The sequence below is a fragment of the Beta vulgaris genome, chromosome 6, assembly GCF_026745355.1.
Source record: "Beta vulgaris subsp. vulgaris cultivar EL10 chromosome 6, EL10.2, whole genome shotgun sequence".
Taxonomy (NCBI): Eukaryota; Viridiplantae; Streptophyta; class Magnoliopsida; order Caryophyllales; family Amaranthaceae; genus Beta; species Beta vulgaris.
This window is the reverse complement of record NC_079207.1, coordinates 66,006,455-66,027,517: the sequence shown is the minus strand read 5'-3', so window position 1 is coordinate 66,027,517 and position 21,063 is coordinate 66,006,455. Positions and strand designations below refer to the sequence as shown.

At 35.6% G+C, this 21,063-nt stretch overlaps 1 protein-coding gene across 4 annotated transcripts in view; it reads right to left on the bottom strand.

Moving 5' to 3' along the window:
• Window positions 1-20,007, bottom strand: part of LOC104897539 (truncated transcription factor CAULIFLOWER A) — a 34,218-nt gene extending 14,211 nt beyond the window's left edge. For 2 of the 4 annotated variants that reach the window (XM_010684429.4, XM_010684432.4), the window contains exon 1: window positions 19,528-20,006. In XM_010684429.4, the coding sequence (XP_010682731.1) occupies window positions 19,528-19,721 (194 nt within the window). In that variant the 5' untranslated portion in view covers window positions 19,722-20,006. Of the gene's footprint in view, window positions 1-19,527 lie in introns of all 4 variants that reach the window. The other 2 variants (XM_010684431.4, XM_010684430.4) reach the window with 2 other exon arrangements.
• Between the last annotated feature and the right edge of the window lie 1,056 nt (window positions 20,008-21,063).

Sequence of the window (21,063 nt, the reverse complement as noted above, 5' to 3'; positions counted from 1 at the left end):
CTCCTATCTGGCATTTGCTTATCCCAAAATAAATTTACTAAAGACTTACTACAAGCGTATAACTCCTCTCCCTCTTAACCATAAACTTTGTGCTCATGAAGGAGCTCCTTGTTCTGATCCCGAATCTTATAGGAAGATGGTTTGTAAACTCAATTTCCTAACTCATACTAGGCCTGACGTATGTACAGTTCAATATCTCAGTCAATTTATGCATCTTCCTCTTCACCTCCAAGAATCACTGAGATACATATCTTGTACTACTACAACAGGTCATCTTGCTCAATGGTTGTTCTACATTAGTCTTGCAAGCTTATTCTAATTGAGAGTGGGGTTCTTGTCCTGATAGCACAAGGTCTATTAGTGGCTACATTATGATGCTTGATACTTCTCCCATTAGTTGAAAATCTAAGAAGCAATGTATTGTTTCTAAATCTTCTATTGAGGCTGAATATAGGGCTATCGCTTTAGCAGCCAGTGAAATTACTTGGCTTGTTAGGTTACTTCAAGAGCTTGGCTTGGATAACTTGGCTCCAGTTACGTTGCATTGTGATAACCGGAGTGCCATTTACATAGCCATGTTCCATGAAAGAACAAAACATATTGACATTGATTGTCACTTCACTCGAGACAAAGTTCTAATCTTCCTACCTCTAGTCAACTTGCTGATATATTTACCAATGTTCTTCCCTCACCTCAGCATAACTTATTATTAAACAAAATAGGTTTGATTTCTTCCATCCCTAGTTTGGGGGGAGGGGAGTGGTTAATAAGGATTCTAGCTAAATCTGAGTTAGTTGCTTAACTTCTTGTATAAGGAAGGAAGTCAACAAGTTAGAACAAGTTAGTTTGTTAGTTGATAACAGGATGATGAGCTGACATAGTTTGTTACAATACTCACCTAATCAGTTTCTAGAGTTTGTAATATATATAGAGTTTCCTTGTAATATTTTCAAGTCATTCAATATAATTCTTTCTTTATATCGTAATGAAAGATATTTTTCTCTCTTGTATGCTGAAATCCTAAAGCTGCAATGTTTTTCATTTTTTGTTGTTTGAGTTCGATCTCAAATCATCACACATATAGATTTTCATTTAGCATGAAAGTTGGTTAGGGGTAGATGTCGAAAATAAAAGTTATAACAAAGGGACATGTAGCTACACAAAGAAACACTTATAGTTCTTAATGTTTTTACATACTTTAAGGTTGTGAAAAATCTTTGATTGTGGAGATTGGTGTAAGGTGAGCTCTAAATCTACTTGTCTAAAGATGAGAAGTTGTAAACTTAGGGTAGCTAATAAGTAACTCAGAGATTTAAAAGAAAATTTACCAATGGCCACATAGACAACATGGTGGAATAAAGATCAATTGAGCTTTAGCGCATAGGTCTCTTGTTCACCTTCCACACAGACGACCAAGGACAAAGCTTTAGGAGGAGTATATTATGTGGTGGAAAAGGAGGGTGTAGCTTAAACCTCGATTTAGTTCACGAAATGGTTTGACTTACGTAATCCTTGTACTTGATTAATAAAGATGATGGTCCAAGGATGTAAAGATATAAATTAAGACAAATGTCGAATATTCAATGGTTCATAGTAATCCGAGGGGTTAGTTTAGTGTTAGACATGCCTCCTTTGCTGTCTTCTTCTCGGGCACATTTGGCATGGTTCCAAAACCTTATTCAGTGATGTTTTTGTTGGTATTGACCCGATTTGGATGTTTTAACAATGGAAAAATGCAGGAAATATTGTAAATTTTAAGTATGCCAAGTTTAAAGCAATAAAAGTTGTCTAATACACGAAGGCGAAAGTTATGTTGGTTTATACAGCAAAAAGGTTACGATGGAACACAAAAGAGATATATACAAAATTATTAGGACATTCATTGAAAATTGGGATGTTTCTTGGAACGGAGATGTGGAGAACTTCGACATTAGAGGTAAGAAAAGCATCAAAGGATAATGATATTAAGCAAAGGAAACGAGCCTTGAATGCATTCTTGGAAACAAACTAATTTGACAAAATTTGAGGACGAACCATATTAGGAATGGAGAAAAGATATATTATAAAAACAATGAAAATGTGAAAGATTGCTCAAATTATATATTTCGGGTAAATGTTTTGAGTAATACCATTATTTTGGGAGACTAACACAATTGGATTACACCAATGATCTACATTAAGTCTTTCGTATTTGGAACAATAACAGATGCGTTGACATGTTCTATACAAGACAAGATGTGCATTTTGCAAATAATATTGTATAGTGGATGAGATTATAGCTCAAGGTAACATAAATTTAGAGCTTCGGTGAAAAAAGTTAAAATCTCGACGATTTAGACTACTCGGTAGTTGTAAAATCTTGTATATAGAGTAAATACTAAATGATAACGAGTTATGACTAAGAGCATATTTTGGTACAAAATTTCCATTATACATTGTTCGGTATATGAGGGATGAGGTCATGATATTTGTTTTAGGATGGTAATTATTTCCAACATCTTATTACCCTCCTTAACTATATGGTAACAAATCATGTTACCTTACTCCCATTTCCTTTTTATTGTGAAATCATACATCAATGGAGCAAATTGTTACTATTCTTCTTTATTTAATTAGTTTCATTTTCTATTCCTTAACTTCAACTAAATATACAAGTATCTTAAGTCAATTTTTTATAAGGAGTGAAGGGATTAATCAAAATGTGACTCACAAGACTAATTCTAAGTGGCCTCAATGAAGCAACATCTTGGATTAGAACACAAATTTCATGTTAAAGGGAAACATTCTATAAAACAACAGTGACGCAAGACATAACGTTAGCAATTTGATGTGGAACTAGGTGTTCAAGATGAATATGAGTATTTCTTGATTAAAAGAAACAATCTTGAATGATTGAATGGTAGAAGTGAAGTGAATCTTGAAGGCAACGACTTCAAGTTTGAAACAAAGGTAACAACTTTGGTCATTTAAGTCAAATTAGTCTCATAACATGAGCATAGCTCTTAATAATCTTTAATATAAACTCTCTATCCCTCTCTATTAATGAAAACGAGCCATATATATGCTTACAAAAACGAATTCCTACCGCTAATAGGTTTAGGGATCCTACTAAAGCTAGAATTCTTCTGAACTATAATCCTAACATAATTAGGACTACTTATCCAAATAGGACTAGGATTGCAAAAGTTACTCCTAACATAACTACGAGTTATAATCCTAATAGAACTGGAAAATTAATTCCAAATGCTATTACAATTAGAAAACTCATACAAATCCTATTACACTTAGGAAACTACTAAACTAACTCCTAAAAACTTTGAATCAGGTAAAATCCATAAATTTTAAGAACATAGGCAAAACTATGACTCCTAATAAACAAAACACACGGATAACTAGCTGTAAGTAACTATACTACATAGGATCTTCTTTTTTCGCATCATTCTGCCCTTCTTGAAAAGAATTTGTCCCGAAATTCTCACCGACAATGTAAGGAGCTAAGTCATCCATCTTGAAAGTAGTACTAACACTACCGTATGAATTCGGTGGTGATGAAGAATCTGGTATTGCTTCCGTAATATATAAAATGTAGTGCACCTTGGCTTCCTTTAACTCACATTCTAATTGAGAAGCATTTAAGAGCATGTTGTTCGTAGTTTCAAAAGAAAACATCTTGGAGGTAAAGGCTTTAATCTATACTTCTTATTCTCTTCAGTAATCGAATAAATGTTTCTCTTCCCCCGTGGTTTATATCTCTCTTCCACTGCCAAGGTCTTCCTAGGGGTATCACACAAGCAGTCATGGGGATGACATCACACCAAAGTTCATCTTGGTAATCTCCTATAGAAAAAGCCACGAGCACTTGTTTCTTCACCTTGATAGAATCACTATCATTCAACCAATTAAGGTTGTAAGGGTTTGGATGTTCTCTAGCGGGTAATTTTAAGGTACTCACTAGCTTTGAAGATGCCACATTAGCACAAGATCCACTGTCAATGATTAGCTTACAAGATCTCCTTTGAACTAAGCACCACGTGTAGAAAAGATTCTCCTTTTGTGTGTCCTCTAATGGTGTATCTTGGGCTCTAAGTAATTTCCTTAAGATGAGGTTATCCTTATCTAGAGCAGCTTGTAGTTCTTCATCTTCCCACTTATCATCATCTTCAAACTTCGACTCTCCTTCTTTAGATTCTTCCTCCTCTTCTAAGTATGCACGCTGCTCCTCTTCATTCTGTTGAGCAAGGAAGCTCACTAGGATTCTATGATCTTTAGGGGTGATGGTAATCTTTCTGTGGACAATCACATGAGATATGGCCAAGTGACACTTGCTCTTAGTTTGAAAGACGCGATGCGCACTAAGGCGCAAGGCGAAAGCGCGCACATCCCGTAGGCAAGACGCACCTCTAATGCAAAATCCTTAAAATTCAATTCTAGTGTATATATTATACTCAGAACAATAACTCCTACTGTATTAATAACATGATTAACTCTTCTTGAAAATAATTAAAAAAAGTGCCAAGTGCTTATTTAGAGAAAAATTATCTGACTGGAGGGTAACGACAAGAAAAGTTCAATAGAAGGGGAAAAAAAGAGGGGGAAAAAAAGAGAAAAAAAAAAAGAGAAACTAAAATAGAAAAAAGAACACGTGACTACTTCTCAGTCTTAGGAAGTAGGTCACATGTTAAAGAAAGAGAAAGAGAAGAAAGGATCGCACAAAGAGAGAATCAAACACAGAGTAACTCAACCGTCATCACCCACCGGAGATTGCAGAAAGTGTTCTAAACCCTCTGGAGATGGCTCGTCGGCAACTTGTATAGAACTAACAACCACCAACTTGGGTATTAGTTCGTAGTTCGTGAATTAGGGTTTTTAAAATTAGGGATTTCAATATGTGGATTGAAATGAAGTAAATTCGTGCAATCAAATGAGGGCTTTTGCTCGATTTATTAGGGTAACGACGGGATAAGTTTTATTTTCAAGGAATTTTGCTTTTGAAACGTTTTTGGCTAAGATCTTATTCCTTTCTCACGCATCGAGCCTGAAAGCGATTGACGCATGCCTGGGGCCTCCCAAAATGCAACCTAAAGTACGCGTTGCGCCCATCGTAGGTCGCCTAATGCTTGGGCGTGCCTTGGCCGCGCTTTTTAAACTAAGCACTTGATTGCAACAAGTTTCACTCCATAAATACCTTTTACCAAGGTTGGCTAAGCATCATTGGCAATTCTAAGACCTTAGCATAGTGCCATTTTCATAGTCGTAGCGGGATGCTTCGTGAATTGAAGGGAATTTTTTTTGGAAGTTCCAGCCTTTTATGGCGCGTAATATTGGCCACGATACGCTCAGTGAGATATATCATAAGACAAGATAACGTGTATAAAAGTCGAGATTCATTAATTTATCCCTTTTCTAAATATGATGTAGTCATTGGAAAAGTGATGTATTTAGGATCTTAATATAATCTTAGAAAACGTTAAAACTTACTTTATTCCTTTTTCTTTTTCCTTGAAACATAGTTTATTGGGATGCAATTTCAGAAGAAGATTAAAGAAGTTAAACGGACAAATCAATCAAAATAAGTAAACACCGGTAAGAAAGATGAGTTAGAATGTTAAGGCTTAAATTATTTTAAATATTTTGTCTTTTTACATTCTCTAATCTTCTCCTTAAATTGTGTGCCAAAAAGCTATGTTGCAATTTTTTTAAAAAAAGCGAAAGTATGTCGCCGAGATATTATAGTCTTAGATCTAAGTATGAAGCTAATTTCTAGGATTGGTTAGGAAAATTCTCCCTTTTTTCTAAACGATATGTACTTGTGACATGCATGAAGCATGGAGAAATGATTGCCTAAATGTATTATGGATGCACATAGAAAACCAGTAGGATCACATATAATTCTACGAATTTTGCGGTGTCTAAGGACGCATTATCTTCACCTAAAAGCCCGTGAATTCGACTGAAACTTACTAGATGTGATTGGAACTTATTGGATCTCATTGGAACTTATTAGACCTAATTAGAACTTATAAGACGATATAGACATGGTTGGAACTTATTAGATGGGGTTTGCAATAGTTTATCCACTAAAATTCATATTATTATTAATAATAATAACTATAAAAACTTTTACTCCATTCGTCCCTAAATATAGTTTCCATCTTAATATGGGTACATAAAATAAGAAAATAATAATATGGTGTACTTGGCATATGGAGTTATTGTCTTTTTGGAATTATAGTCATTCAAAAGTACAAAAGAGAGGGGAACATGAAATAGGTGGTATGTGAGAAGAGGGGGGGGGGGGTTGTAGAAATTTGTTAAACCCAACCAATAAGATTGAGGGAGCATTAAATAGATTGTCAAAACCCATGTGAAAAAGAGTAGAGAGATATAGTAAAAAGTCATATTATAAAATGGTAACAAAGGATACACAAAAAACATATTGGGACACTTTAAATGGAATACGGGAACTATATTTTGGGACGGAGGGAGTATAACTTAAATGGATTATTTAATTGATAATTTATAAATTTAATTAGCTAGTAGTAAAATTAATAATATCTCTTAAAATACATCAGCATATGAGGAACAACGTACGTATTATTACTCTATAAAAATAGAAATATATACTTCTTTAAAAACATCATAACTGGTATATGGTCATAGTCAAATTTGTAGGAGAACTTCGTGGGCTTTAGGGGATTGACAAGAGCAGACATGTTGATTGTTCAAGGGCTTTTGCCAATAATTGGTTATATCAAAATACACTACCAACTAACTCTTTTAACACTCTTCGTCAAGCTCAATCAACTATGGTCAGTAATTTCATCATCATAAATCCTTTTCAACATTGGAATGTACCTCAGGCAAATGGTTTGCTTCAAAAATGCTAAATCTATACTCACTATTGAGTTTCGTTAGTCTGATAAGGATGGCACTTTAGTTTGGAATCATCATGCTTGAGGCTCGTTCACTACTAAGAGCGGATATGCTTTCTGTAGTTTGGAATTGCAAACTTACAACACGTTTGATAAGTTGTGTCAGCAAGTAAAGTGGAAAGGCAGTAAAAGGAAGCTAAGGGAAAGTCTTCTAGGGTTCCTTTGTTTAGGAAAGATTGAATTTTCATCTAGTTTCAAGGTTTCCTAAAACACCTTTAACTCTCATGTCTGGTCAAAAGTGAATGAGGGAGGTGGTCTGTTTGAAATGTCAAGGTTAAGGACATGTAGTCAAGCAATGCCCTAACCGAATGTTGATTTCTATGGAAGAACGCTATAGCCTACTGTCCAAACAAATAGAGGAGGTCAAGGAAACAAGCGGAGATTGAAAGGACATCCGAAACTAGTGTCCATGACATGACTAATCCTAAATTTTGGGCTACTAATCTTGTAGAACCGGAAGTTGAGAGGAAAAGCATGATACTTAGGCGTGTCTTAATGGTGCGAAAATTCGAAGATCATGAGCGTGAGAAGCGTGAAAACTTGTTTCAATTAGGGTGCTTAATCAATGGTAATACTTCCTCTTTTATTATTGATTCAGGATCTTATACAAATGCTATTGCTTAAACTGTTGTGAATGCTTTGAAATTACCTGCGCAAGTGCATCCTAAACCTAAGTTGAGTTGGTTGAATGATGATAGAGGCGTATGGGTGAATAAGCGAGCTTTGGTAGGTTTTAGAGTGCGAACCTATTTGGACCAGTTGTGGTTTAATGTTCTGCCTATGAATACTTGTGACTTGCTATTTCGGAGACCATAGCAATAGGATGACCAAGTGATACATAATGAACGAGAGAATCTATATTCAATAATGAAGTTTGGTCTCAAACCATTGCCTCCTAAATGAAATTTGCTACCTAAGGCTCATGAAGGTGCATCCAAGCAACATGAGAATGTTGGTCATGTGTGCGTGAGTTCATGTAGGGAAGAAGCGTTAGATGCAGCAAGCAATAAGAAAGAACGGAAGCCTAAACTACTTCATCTTCTTTAAGATCCACAAATAGGTGAAGGGGATTATGTTTAGTTGTCACTTAGTGCTCAAAAGTTGCATCTAGATCACAAGAACGATGAACCTATTGATAAGGGGACGTTTGGATATGCTACTTATAAGGTGTTGTCGGGCATATGAGTGTGCGTCACACTTGGTTGCTGACTTAGTGTTGTGCCTTCGAATACCTTTGAAGACAAAGGATGATTTCAAGAGGGAAAGGATGATCCATATATGAAAATTGATCATTTTCCACAAATCCTAATTCTGTAAAGAGATTTAAAGTTTGAGTTTTTATGTAACTCTAATTGAGCTAGAAATCCAAATCCTAGTTGGATTAGAATTCTTAATTGGAGTAGAATTATAGTACTTAAAGGAGTCGTTTGCTTGTAAGTTTTTACTATTCTACTTGGAATATGTTTTTCATACTTTAAGCACATTAGGAGTTTAATTGGAGTATCAATGGTAATAGGCGCCCAAGTTGGAGCTTATTCCGCTTAATTAGGACTTTATTATTCATTGTAACCTTGTTCTTACTTTCCTAATCTTAGTATGATTAGGGTTTTGTTTTACACACATATATAAGGCTTTGTTTTCATTAATAAAAATCAGATTTGGAGTTTAAAGAATTGAAAGTACTTGTTTATGCTTGCATAGTTACGAGTGTTCAAATATACAAACCGAGATTTTGTGTGATCTTGTAGCCTAAACTCACAAGAGACCCTCTTAAACCTAGATTTAAAAGCCTATCCATCTTTAATTTCGTTCTTATTCATATATAAATCGTAAAACACAAAAAGAGTCTAAATCCACCAACAAAAATGACATTAAGTGCTATCACATTCGGGTCATTGTAACGGCACGTGCAGTGTCCAAATCGTGCTTTTTTTGGCTCGTTAGAAAGCTAAAATACAGGGCTACGTTATGTCAAAAATTTCATATCAATCCGATAAGTAACAAAGTTGTAGTAAACGGAAACTTTCGACAAAATATTCCTGGCAGTTTCAGTTAAGATGGTAAAATTCGATCTACTCAAAGACTTGGATGAAACCCATGATGGAGCAGATGAGTGCACAAGACTTTTTGATGGACAATTGAAAGAGCATGAGGAGAAGGCTAATGACAATCCAAAACTCCTAGCTAAACTTACGAGTAAAAGAAGAGGAGAGAAGAACACCAGAGAATCTGAATTAAAACTTGGCAAACCTTCCAGAATTCAATGGATTGAAGACCCCAAAGCTTACTTAAAATCGGGAGAGGATAATTGCTATAATGTTCGATGATAAAGGTATGGCTGAGACTGCACGTTCTAATGATTATGCATCGGATTGGTATGATTTTTCTCAAGCCCAAGGAGTGAGAGGTGGAAAGGAAATTAAAGATTAAAACTTGGACCTCATCAAAACTAGTTGAAGAAACGGTTTGTTCCGAAGTCCTATAAGCAAAAGTTGTACCTTAGGATAAATTCTTTCAACAAGATAATCTTTCCATGGCGGAGTATGTGATTGAATTTCAGAAGTATTTAGCGTGTGGTTGCAAGGAGGAGGATCAAAAAGATGGCGAAATTTCTTTTCGGTATGCGTAGACCTATAAATAATATTGTTGGATTGCAAACTTACAACACGTTTAATGAGTTGTGTCAATTAGCAAGTAAAGTGGAAAGAGAGCAAAAGGAGGCTAAGGGTAAGTCTTCTAGGATTCTTTTTTTTTGGGAAAGATTAAATCTTCATCTAGTTTCAAAGTGGAGATGAATAATAAGGGGAAGAGAAGTAGAGTGCCAACAATAGAAGCTCCTAAAACACCAACAACTCTCACGTCTGGTCAAAAAGAAAAGAGGGAGGTGGTGTGTTTCAACTTTCAAGTGTTAAGGTCAAGGACATGTAGTCAAGCAATGCCTAATAGAATGTTGATGTTTATGGAAGAACGCTATAGCCTATTGTCCACGCAAATAAAGGAAGCCGATGAAACAAGGTTTGTGGAGATTGAGAGGACATCCGAAACTTATATCCATAACATGGATGATCCTATGTTTTGGGCTACTAAATGTTGAACTTAAAGTTGAGAGGAAAATCATGATACTTAGGCGAGCCTTAATGGTGCAAAAATCAAAGATAATGAGCATGAGCAGCGTGAGAACTTGTTTCAATAAAACTGCTTAATCAACGGTAATACTTACTCTTTTATTATTGATTCGGGATCTTATACAAATTCTATTACTCAAGCTGTTGTGAATAAAATTATCGTAGGATTCTTAATTGGATTAGGATTCTTAATTGGAATAAAATTATAGTAGTAGAAGAAGTCTTTTACTTCTAAGTTTTTACTATTGTACTTGGAATAAGTTTTTCATACTTTAAGCACATTAGGAGTTTAGTTGGAGTATGAATGTTGTAGGCGCCCAAGTTGGAGCTTGTTCCACTAGGTTAGGACTTTGTTATTTCATTGTTATCTTGTTTTTAGTTTCCTAATCCTAGCTAAACTCAATGCGTAAAAGGACAAGAGTGAAGAACACTAGAGAATCCGAATTAAAACTTAGAAAAGCCTCGAGAATTCAATGGATTGAAGACCCCCAAACTTACTTGAAATGGGAGATGAGAATTGATCGAATGTTTGATCATAGAGGTATGGATAAGACTCTAACATTTTAATCATGCTATTACTTAAATTTACTGATTATGCATCGGACTGGTGTGATTTTTTTTCAAGTCCAAAAAGTGAGAGATGGGAAGGAAAAGATTAAAACTTGGACCTTATTAAAACTTAAGTTGAGGAATCGATTTGTTCCCAAGTCCTATAAGCAAGAGTTGTTCTTCTTTCCAACAAGATTATCTTTCCATGAAGGAGCATGTGATTCAATTTAAGAAGTTATATTTGGTGTGTGGTTGCACGGAGGATGAGGAATAATAGATGACCAAATTTCTTTTCAGTATGAGCAGACCTATAACTAATATTGTTGAATTACAAATTTACATTACGTTTGATTAGTTGTGTAAATTAGCAAGTAAAGTGGAAAAGCAGCAAAAGGAGGAAAAGGGCAAGTCTTCTAGGGTTCCTTTTTGGGAAAGATTGATTCTCCATCTAGTTTCAAGATGCAGATGAATGATAAGGGGGGTAGGGAAGTAGTGTGCCGACGGTGGAAACTTCCCAAAAACCTTCAGTTCTCACATGCAGTAAAAAAGGAATGGAGGTGGTGTGTATCAAGTCTCAAGGTCAAGCACATGTAATTAAGCTATACCCTAACTGAATGTTGATTTCTATGGAAGAACGGGTATAGCCTACTGTTCAAGCATATAGAGGAGGCCGAGGAAATAAGGTTTGTGGAGATTGAGAGGACATCCGAAACTAGTATCCATGACATGGCTGGTCCTAAGTTTTGGGCTACTAATGTTGTTGAACCGGAAGTTATGAGGAAACACATGATACTTAGGCATGCCTTGATGGTGCAAAAATTCGAAGATCATGAGCATGAGCAGCGTGTGAACTTGTTTCAATCAAGGTGCTTAATCGATGGTAATACTTTTTTGTTATTGATTCGGGATCTTATACTAATATTATTGCTCAAATTGTTTTGAGTGCTTTGAAATTACTTGCGCAAGTGCATCCTAAACCTTATAAGTTGAGCTTGTTGAATGATGATGGGGGTGTATGGGGTGAATAAGCAAGCTTTCGTATGTTTTAGAGTGAAAACCTATATGTGCCAGTTGTGGTGTGTGTTCTACGTATTAATCCATATGACTTAGCTACTTCGGAGACCATAACAATCGATTGGCCAAGTGATACATGATGGGGGAGAGACTGTGTGTTCGATGATGAAGGATGTGGTGTGTTGCCTAAAACCATTGCCTACTAAACATAATGTGCTACCTAAGGCTAATAATGATGCGTCCAAGCAACATGAGAATGCTAGTCATGTGTGCATGAGTTCATGTAGGGAAGAAGAGTTAGATGTAGATGCAACAAGCAACAAGAAAGAACGAAAGGCTAAACTACTTCATCTTCTTGAAGATCCACATACAGTTGAAGGGGATTATGTTTGGTTGTCACTTAGTGCTCAAAAGTTGCATCTAAATAACAAGAAAGATGAACCTTTGGATGAGTGGCCGTTCAAGATAGTGAAGAATCTTGGATATACTACTTACAAGGTATTGTTGAGCAAAGGAGCGAGCGCCACACTTAGTTGCTTACCTGGTGTCGTGCCTTGAAGACCCTTGAGGATAAGTGATGATTTCAAGAGGGGGGGGGGATTATCCATATGAGAAACATTCATTCAATACAAATCCTGATTATGTTCGGAGTCTAAAAGTTTTAGTTTGTATGTAATTCTAATTGAGATACAAATTCATACCTAGTTGGATTAGGATTCCTAATTGGAGTAGAATTATAATAGTAGAATGAGTCTTTTTCGTGTAAGTTTTTACAATATTGCTTGGAATAAGTTTTTCTAACTTTATGCACATTAGGACTTTAGTTGGAGTAGGAGTGGTAGTAAGCGGCGAAGTTGGATTTTGTTCCGCTTGGTTAGGACTTTGTTACTTCATTATCTTGTTATTAGTTTTCTAGCCTTAGTGTGATTAGGTTTTCTTTTTACACGCATATATAAGACTTTGTTTTCATAATAAAAATTCAGATTTGAAGTTTGAAAGAATTCAAAGTGTTAAGCTTTGTTTATGCTTGCATAGAACCAAGTGTTAAAATATACAAACCGAGACTTTATGTGTATCTTGGAGCCTAGACTCACAAGAGAACCGCTTAAACCTAGATTTAAGAGCTAATCGATCTTTAATTTCGCTCTTACTCATATATAAATCGTAAAACACAAAAAAAGTTCGAAATCGCTGACAAAAATCACATCAAGCGGCATCACTACAGAGTCCTTGCAACGGCGCGTGAGGGCGCATATGGTGTGCAAAATGTGATTTTTTTGGCTCGTTGGATAGCTAACATACAAGGCTACATTGTGTCAAAATTTCAGCTCTCCGATCAATAATGAAGTCACAACAAACATAAATTTTCGAAGAAATATTCATGTGTAGTTTCATATAACATGGAGGAATTCGAGCAATTAAAGACTTGGATGGCAACTATGATGGAGCAGATGACTGCACAAGGTGGCTGACCTTCTTAATGGACGATTGAAGGAGTATGAGCATAAGGCTAATGACAATTCATAACTCCTAGCTAAACTCATAAGTGAAAGAAGAGGAGAGAAGAACACTAGAGAATTTGAATTAAAACTTAGAGAACCTTCCATAATTCAATGGATTTGAAGACCCCTAAACTTACTTGAACTGGAAAAGTCGAGTTGAGAGAATGTTTGATCATAAAGTTATGGCTGAGACTTAATGTTTTAACCATATTATAGTTAGATTAATTGATTATGCATCGGATTGGTATGAATTTTGTCATGTCCAAAGAGTGAGAGATGGGAAGGAAATAAAATATTAAAACTTGGACCTCATCAAAAACTTATGTTGAGGAACCAACTTTTTCCGAATTCCTATAAGCAAGAGTTGTACCTTAGGCTAAATTCTTTTGAACAAGATAATTTTTCCATGGCGTACTATGTGATTGAATTTGAGAAGTTGTATTTGACGTGTGGTTGCAAGGAGGAGCAAACGATGGCTAAATTTCTTTTGGGTATAAGTAGACCTATAGCTAATCTTATTGAATTGCAAACTTACAACATGTTTGATGAGTTGTGTCAATTAGCAAGTAAAGCGGAAAGTACCAGAAGGAGTCTAAGGAAGTCTTGTAGGGTTCCTTTTTTTGGGGAAAAACTGAATCTCCATCTAGTTTCAAGGTGGAGATTAATGATAAGGGGAAAGGAAGCAGTGTGCCGACACTAGAAGCTCTTAAAACACCTTCAACTCTTACGTCTGGTTAAAAGGAAATGAGGTAGGTGGTATGTTTTAAGTGTCAAGCTCAAGGACATGTAGTCAATGGTAATACTTACTCTTTTATTATTGATTTGGATCTTATACTAATGTTATTGCTCAAACTGTTGTGAGTGCTTTGAAATTACTTGTGCAAGTGCATCCTAAACCTTATAAGCTAAGTTTGTTGAATGATGATGGGGGTGTATGGGTGAATAGGCAAATTATTGATTCAAGATCTTACACTAATGGTACTACTCAAACTGTTGTGAGTGCTTTGAAATTACTTGCGTAAGTGCATCCTAAACCTTATAAGCTGAGTTTGTTAAATGATGATGGGGGTGTATGGGTGAATAGGCAAGCTTTGGTAGATTTTAGAGTGGAAACCTATATGGACCACTTGTGGTTTGATGTTGTGCGTATGAATGCTTGTGACTTTCTACTTCAGAGACCATGGCAATCGGATGGCCAAGTGATACATAATGGGTGAGAGAATGTGTATTCAGTTATGAAGGATGGGGTGCGTTTTGGTCTCAAACCATTGCCTCCGAAATGTAATTTGCTACCTAAGTATAATGATGGTGCGTCCAAGCAACATGAGAATGGTGGTCATGTGTGCGTGAGTTCATGTAAAGAAGAGTTAGATGCATCAAGCAACAAGAAAGAACGAAAGGCTGGACTACATCATCTCTTTGAAGATCCACATATAGGTGAAGCAAATTATGTTTGGTTATCACTTAGTGCTCAAAAGTTGCATCTAAATCACAGGAATGATGAACCTATGGATGAGGGGTCGTTCAAGATAGTGAAGAAGCTTGGATGTGCTACTTACAAAGTATTGTTGGGCAAAGGATTGTGCGCAACACTTGGTTAACCTAGTGTCGTGCCTTGAAGACCCTTTAGGGCAAGGGATGATTTCAAGAGGGAGGGAATGATCCATATGAGAAATGGTAATTTCTTACAAATCCTAGTGATGTTAAAACTCTAAAAGTTTTAGTTCGTATGTAATTCGAGTTTGGTTGGAAATCCAAATTTTATTTGGATTAGGATTCGTAATTGGAGTAGAATTATATTAGTAAAATGAGTCTTTTGCTTGTAAGTTTTTACTATTCTACTTGTAATAAGTTTTTCTTACTTTAAGCACTTAAGAGTTTAGTTAGAGTAGGTGTGGTAGTGGCGCCCAAGTTAGAGTTTGTTCTATTGGGTTAGGAATTTGTTATTTTAATGTTATCTTATTCTTAGTCTCTTAATCTTAATATGATTAGGGTTTTGTTTTACACGCCTGTATAAGACTTTGTTTTCATTAATAAAACTCAGATTTGGAGTTTAAAAAATTAAAAGTGTTAAGCTTGTTTATGCTTGCATAGTTACTAGTGTTCAATACACAAACTGAGACTTTGTGTGATCTTGGAGCCTAGACTCACAAAAGACCATGTTAGACCTAGATTTCAGAGTCTATCTTTTATTTCGTTCTTATTCATATATAAATGGAAAAATGAAAACTAATAATCCCACCTTCGGCACTTGTTTTGAAAACAATCTCACCTCTTCGAAATCTCGAAAAAATCCCACCTTTACCCCCATCTTCTCAAAACAGGTCTTTTTACCTCCAACTTGTTTACCAGGTTATTTTTTTTATTTTTTAAATTTTTTGTCCTTTAATCTCTCTCTCCCCACCTTACATCCTTCTTTCATGGCTCATCACCACTCCTAAACCGACCATCACCAGCACGCCCCCCTCTCACCTGACCACCGCTAAAGAGGAAACCCACCCCACCACCACTAAACCCGAACCCCATCCCTAAACGCCACCTGAACTGAACCCCTACCCACGGCCACTTCCTGAACTGAACTCGGAACCCCACCCCACCTTCATTGCCACCCCTTCCACCTCACCCTCACCCCCATTAGACCAAAACCCCACCTCACCAGACCGAAACACCACCTCAAACCCCGACACCCACGACCTCGAACAGAAACCCACACCACTAGTTAGGGAAAGGGAAGGGGAAGGTTGCTCGAAATGGGAGGGAATCGAGGAAGAGGCAAGGGGATGGGGGCTGTGACAGGGGAGGGGAGTGGAGGGGAGGGCAGGGGAGGGAAGGGGGATGGGATGGAATCGCATGGGAAGGAAGCGGATGGAGGCTCCAGCAGGCGGTAGGGGAGGCAAGGGGATGGGGGCTCTAGCAAAGGAGGGAAGAGGCAAGGGTATAAATTCCTTTATTTTTAAAAAAAACCAATAAGAAGGTGACACATGGCAAGTCATCTTCTAAAATAAGTTAACAATTTCACAAACCGGTAAAAGACTCATTTTGAGAAGATGGGGGGTAAAGACGGGATTGTTTCCAGATTTCGAAGAGGTGTGATTGTTTTCAGAAGAAGTGCCAAAAGCGGGATTATTAGTTTCCACTTTTCCTATATAAATCGCAATAGGGAAGAGGGGGCCTTAATGTAGTAAGAACTCATGTTCTAGAGGTATAGTCATTTGCACAGGTGCAAGTGGAAGCAACGGTGTAGCAGGAGCATTCTTGGGTATAAGAAAGAGTGGTGGTGCCACTGGCTGCTCAAAACTGGGAGGGAAGGAGAGAAATGACTCACGATGATATAAAACCATACGAGTAAGATGAATAAGACCTCAAGTGGGCAGAAGGGAATATAATCTCGTCATATATAATGCAACGATAAGGTGTGAGTTTGATGGAGGAGAAAGTAAGACAATATAAAGTTATAATGTTAATTAAGAGGAAAACTAACAAATACTCATGGAATATAGCGGGGTGAAAGCTTGTGTTATGTTGTACACTTAAATTAAAAGCAAAGCATAAAAACTTAAGGACGCGTAAAAACTCTCATATAATGATATGTTTTAGTAGAGAGAATCTTGTGGATGAGTTGGCCAAAATGAAAGGATCAACCCAATACGAAAGAGCCTCAACATCGAGGCATGATGAAGGAAGGAATTACATCATTGTGGGTGTGAATCATACTTTTGGCAAGATTTTAAAAAGTAATATGGATAAGAGAGCCTAATTGCATACAATACTAGGTACAAAAGGTATGAAACGTGTATTCTTAAATTATTGCCCTATGTCCCATTGAGAACTCTTTAACTTTCTCCTCAATTTGTGTCTTGACATGAGTAAAAACTTGTACTAAGTGAAATTAAGAATCAACATTTTTCTAGAGGGTACAAAAAACACCATCATATAAGGCATCTAAGTACTATCAGATAATAACAACTTCCAACTCCACTATCTACTCATAATAGATGAAGTGCACAAATCATACTAAATTATACTGAAAGGAGCAAAAGTTACACAAGAAGAAGAGTTCAAAGACAAGTGTGAATACTCTAGCAATTTCACAAGAAAAACAAAGGTAATTCTAGCCGCCTTTATACATAAGATAGATTTATTATTGCTCTAGTGAAAATAAAGATATGATTGTCGGGTGCCCAAGTCGATGATGCCACAATTAAGAAGACAATGACGCTAAGAGATATAGGAGTCAATTTTAGTATGAGTACATATTTATCCCTTATGTGTCATACTGCACAAGTATGTCTTAAGTCTCAACCTCCTGCACAAAACCAAAGGGGTTGAGCTCTAAGTAATCATTATGTCGCAATACCACAAATACAATGAGGCAGCAAGGACATTATGAGGGTAAGATTTAGGTGAAAAAGGCGAAAGCTTTATGCTAAATCGAACACTAGAAAAGAAGTCATTTTCAAGCAAAAGCATGATTAGTATTGCAGTGATTGGAAGCATATATATGAGCTCGCCAAGCCGTAGTATCTTGCGAGATAAAGCCACTAAGTCTCATCGAGCAAAGCATCGTTGTAGTCGAGGCATAAAGGAGAGCTTAATTCCCCAATGAGTTGTACAACTTAACTAGAGAACTAAGTGAAGTTGACCTAAACACTTAGACAGGTGGGAAGTCTCATGATTGAATTGCTACCATTGAACTATAGTGCGAAATTACGACCATAGCACTCTACTTTGATAAAACGAGTTATTGGCCCATAACTAACTGAGCATCATAAGCAAATTGTCTAGGTCTGATGATAGTGAAAGACCTTGAGCAATAGTCCCATAAATCCACGAAAAGATCATGGGTCACTCTTTTTATTTTTAACTCAATCCTTCACACTAATTCAAACATTATTATTTTATGTAACAAGGGTCACTATCTTTTCTATCTCAATCTTTTTCCTCCTTCAAATTTGTACACTCCTATGACATGCTAGGAGTATGATAATTATGAAAGTAGAAGGATGCATAAGAAAATCGATTGCCCCATTTTATTGAGGTTAACAGATGAGCTTTGTGTTGGTTAACATCATAACATGCTTATTCAACAAACACTCACTGCCCACCTAAGCATTTCCCTAAATACTTTGTTATAAGCTTTCCCTACGTCTAGATAGCTCAAATGAAATCCCCCAACAACGATATTTCTTGACCAAACTATATACTACCTCCGTTTCACAATATATGTACTGTTTCTCATTTGGACACTATCTATCAACCAACTTTGGCAATCTTTCTCTCAAATTTATCTAAGAAAAAACATAGTAAAGTGAAATCTTGTTAAATTTATCTCAATACAAGAATTAAAGATATTAATGTCGAAAGAAGAGCGTTAGAATGAGTAAAAAAGCAAATGGTACGTGTATTATGAAACATATATAATATACTCTAAGGTTAGGGAAGATTTATAAGACAATTGTTGGACCATCATTTTAAAACATGAGTAGTATCTTAAGACGAAAAGTGTGGCAAATATGTGTATATATATATATATATATATATATATATATATATATATTGTAATATTGAGATGGATGTGTTTAAACATACTAAGAGATTTCTTCTGAAAATAACTAGTATATTATTACTTTGTGATAAAGGTTAGAACTTCATATATACTAATTAATGATAATATAAGAATTAACATTCACCAAAGAATGCATCGTAATAATATGATTAGGTAAAAGAACACAATCATCGTAAGCTGTTTGAAAATAATCCTCATGAAAAGCTACATGTTTAACAAGTGGATAAAATTTGGCACACCAACAACATCACACGTCAAAAGGTTTCCTACTACGTTGAACATCCACATTATTCGGTGAGTGTTATTGTTAACAACTTAGATTATTAATAAAAAGTGTTATCATATAAAGAAACATCATCTAAAATCAGATAAAAAAATACACTAAATTTTGCCCTTTTGATACTATAAAAGGAAAGTTTTTCCTACCTGTTGAAGATACTATAAATAGAATAAAAAAAGAGCTTTAATCTCACGCTTTCCTAATGGTAATAAATTAAGGTAAATATTCACCAAACTATATGATTAAGAACTACTCTTAACATAAAATATACTACAATTAGGAATAATTTAATATTAAAGCACTCACGTGAATCGTTACAGACAAACTCATTCAATTTTATACAGTAAAACCAAAAACCTCCAAAATTCAAAATTCATGAAATCGAGCAAAATCATCTAAAACCTAGAATCACAAAACAACAAAACACACCGAAAAAACTAAACAACAAAATTCCGCCATTAACCACCGAACCAATTCAACAAAGCATACCATTAAAATTAAACTTGAAAATTGAAAGGAAAAAAAAAAACTAAAAACAAGGAAAGAGATGAAGAAAAACCTGGAAGAAGAAGAACTATTGACGAATTCGTAAAGACGACCACGATTAGAGAAAACAAGAACAGCAACATCGACATCACAAAGGATAGAGAGTTCGCGAGCTTTTTTGATAAGACCAGAACGCCGCTTTGAAAATGTAACTTGACGACTACTTTTATCTTCAATTCTTTTCATCTCTATCTTCCTTCTTCCCATCCTTATCCAAATACCTTTCTCTTTCTTCGTCGCTGCAATTTCTCTCACTCTCTCTGTCCTTTCTTCTCCTCTGATAATAGTACTAGTATTTAGACTAGTGGATCGATTTTAATTGAATAGAATACTAATTTTATTTCAAAAGGAAGAGAAAACTGATAGTACTTCTATTACTGCTACTACTTCCCCTATTGATGAATACTAGTATAATATAGACCCTAGAGTAGTATAAAGTAAGAGAGAGAGGAAATGAAAAAAAAATGCCGGAAAAAAAAAGATGAAAGAGATAGTGAAATGATTTTTAGAATACGCGATTGGAGGGAGAGGTCAGTTGAAGATTAATCATTGGGCGCCATGTTTTATTTATTACACGTGGAAATGTTAGATATTAGATTTTAGTGCAACTTATCGTTTTCGTTTTAGTTTTAGACTTTTAGTTTATCAGTTTATCTCCTTACTAGCTGTGGATACCCTATTTAGGCTATTTTTATCTATTTATAGTATCATTCATTTATTTTCTTAAGCTTATAGGGAAAGTCCGATTTTGTTACTGTTGAATTTATCTTTTGCTTATTATATTTGCGGTTGCAACTTGCACAACATGTGAGGATTGGATAGAGTTGTTTGTCTAGTAGGGAATAGCGACCATACATTTTTCTAAATACTCCCTCCGTCTCAAAATATAGTTCCCTCCGTCCCAAAATATAGTTCCCATTTTCATTTTGGGTGTCCCAAAATATATTTCATATTTCCACATCTAGTCCTACATTTTTCCGTAATTTGTCTAGAAAAATTGTGTCCCATCATTTATTTTCTTCTTGAAATTTGTTTTTTCCTTTGTTTATTCAACCAAAATGTTACAATTAATGTTTTTTCACCAATTATTCTCCACTCTATCTTTTTCATCTTTTCCCATACAACATTTATTTAAATAAACAAAAAATCTTTACTATCCCTCTTAGATTCTACTTGCATAAATTACCGTGAAAAAAGAGAAATGGGAACTATATTTTGGGACGGAGGGAGTATTATGCTTCCTCCGTTCCATAATAAGTGAAACATAGGGATTGGGCACAAGATTTAATAAACATCACTTCAAAAGCCAAAAGTCATTAAATACCCTTTTCATTATCAAAAGGAGGTTAGAGAAAAGCAAACCACACAAGTTTGTGATAGGCACTCTTGTCACTTTGTCACTTTCTTTTTTCCATTTAAGGTATGTTTCACTTATTTTGAAACGTTCTAAAATAGTAAGTGTTTCACTTATTATGGAACAAATGAAGTAGAAAAAAGGGAATATAAGGTAGAAAAAAGACAACATTAAAGGAAATAGGTATACTATAGG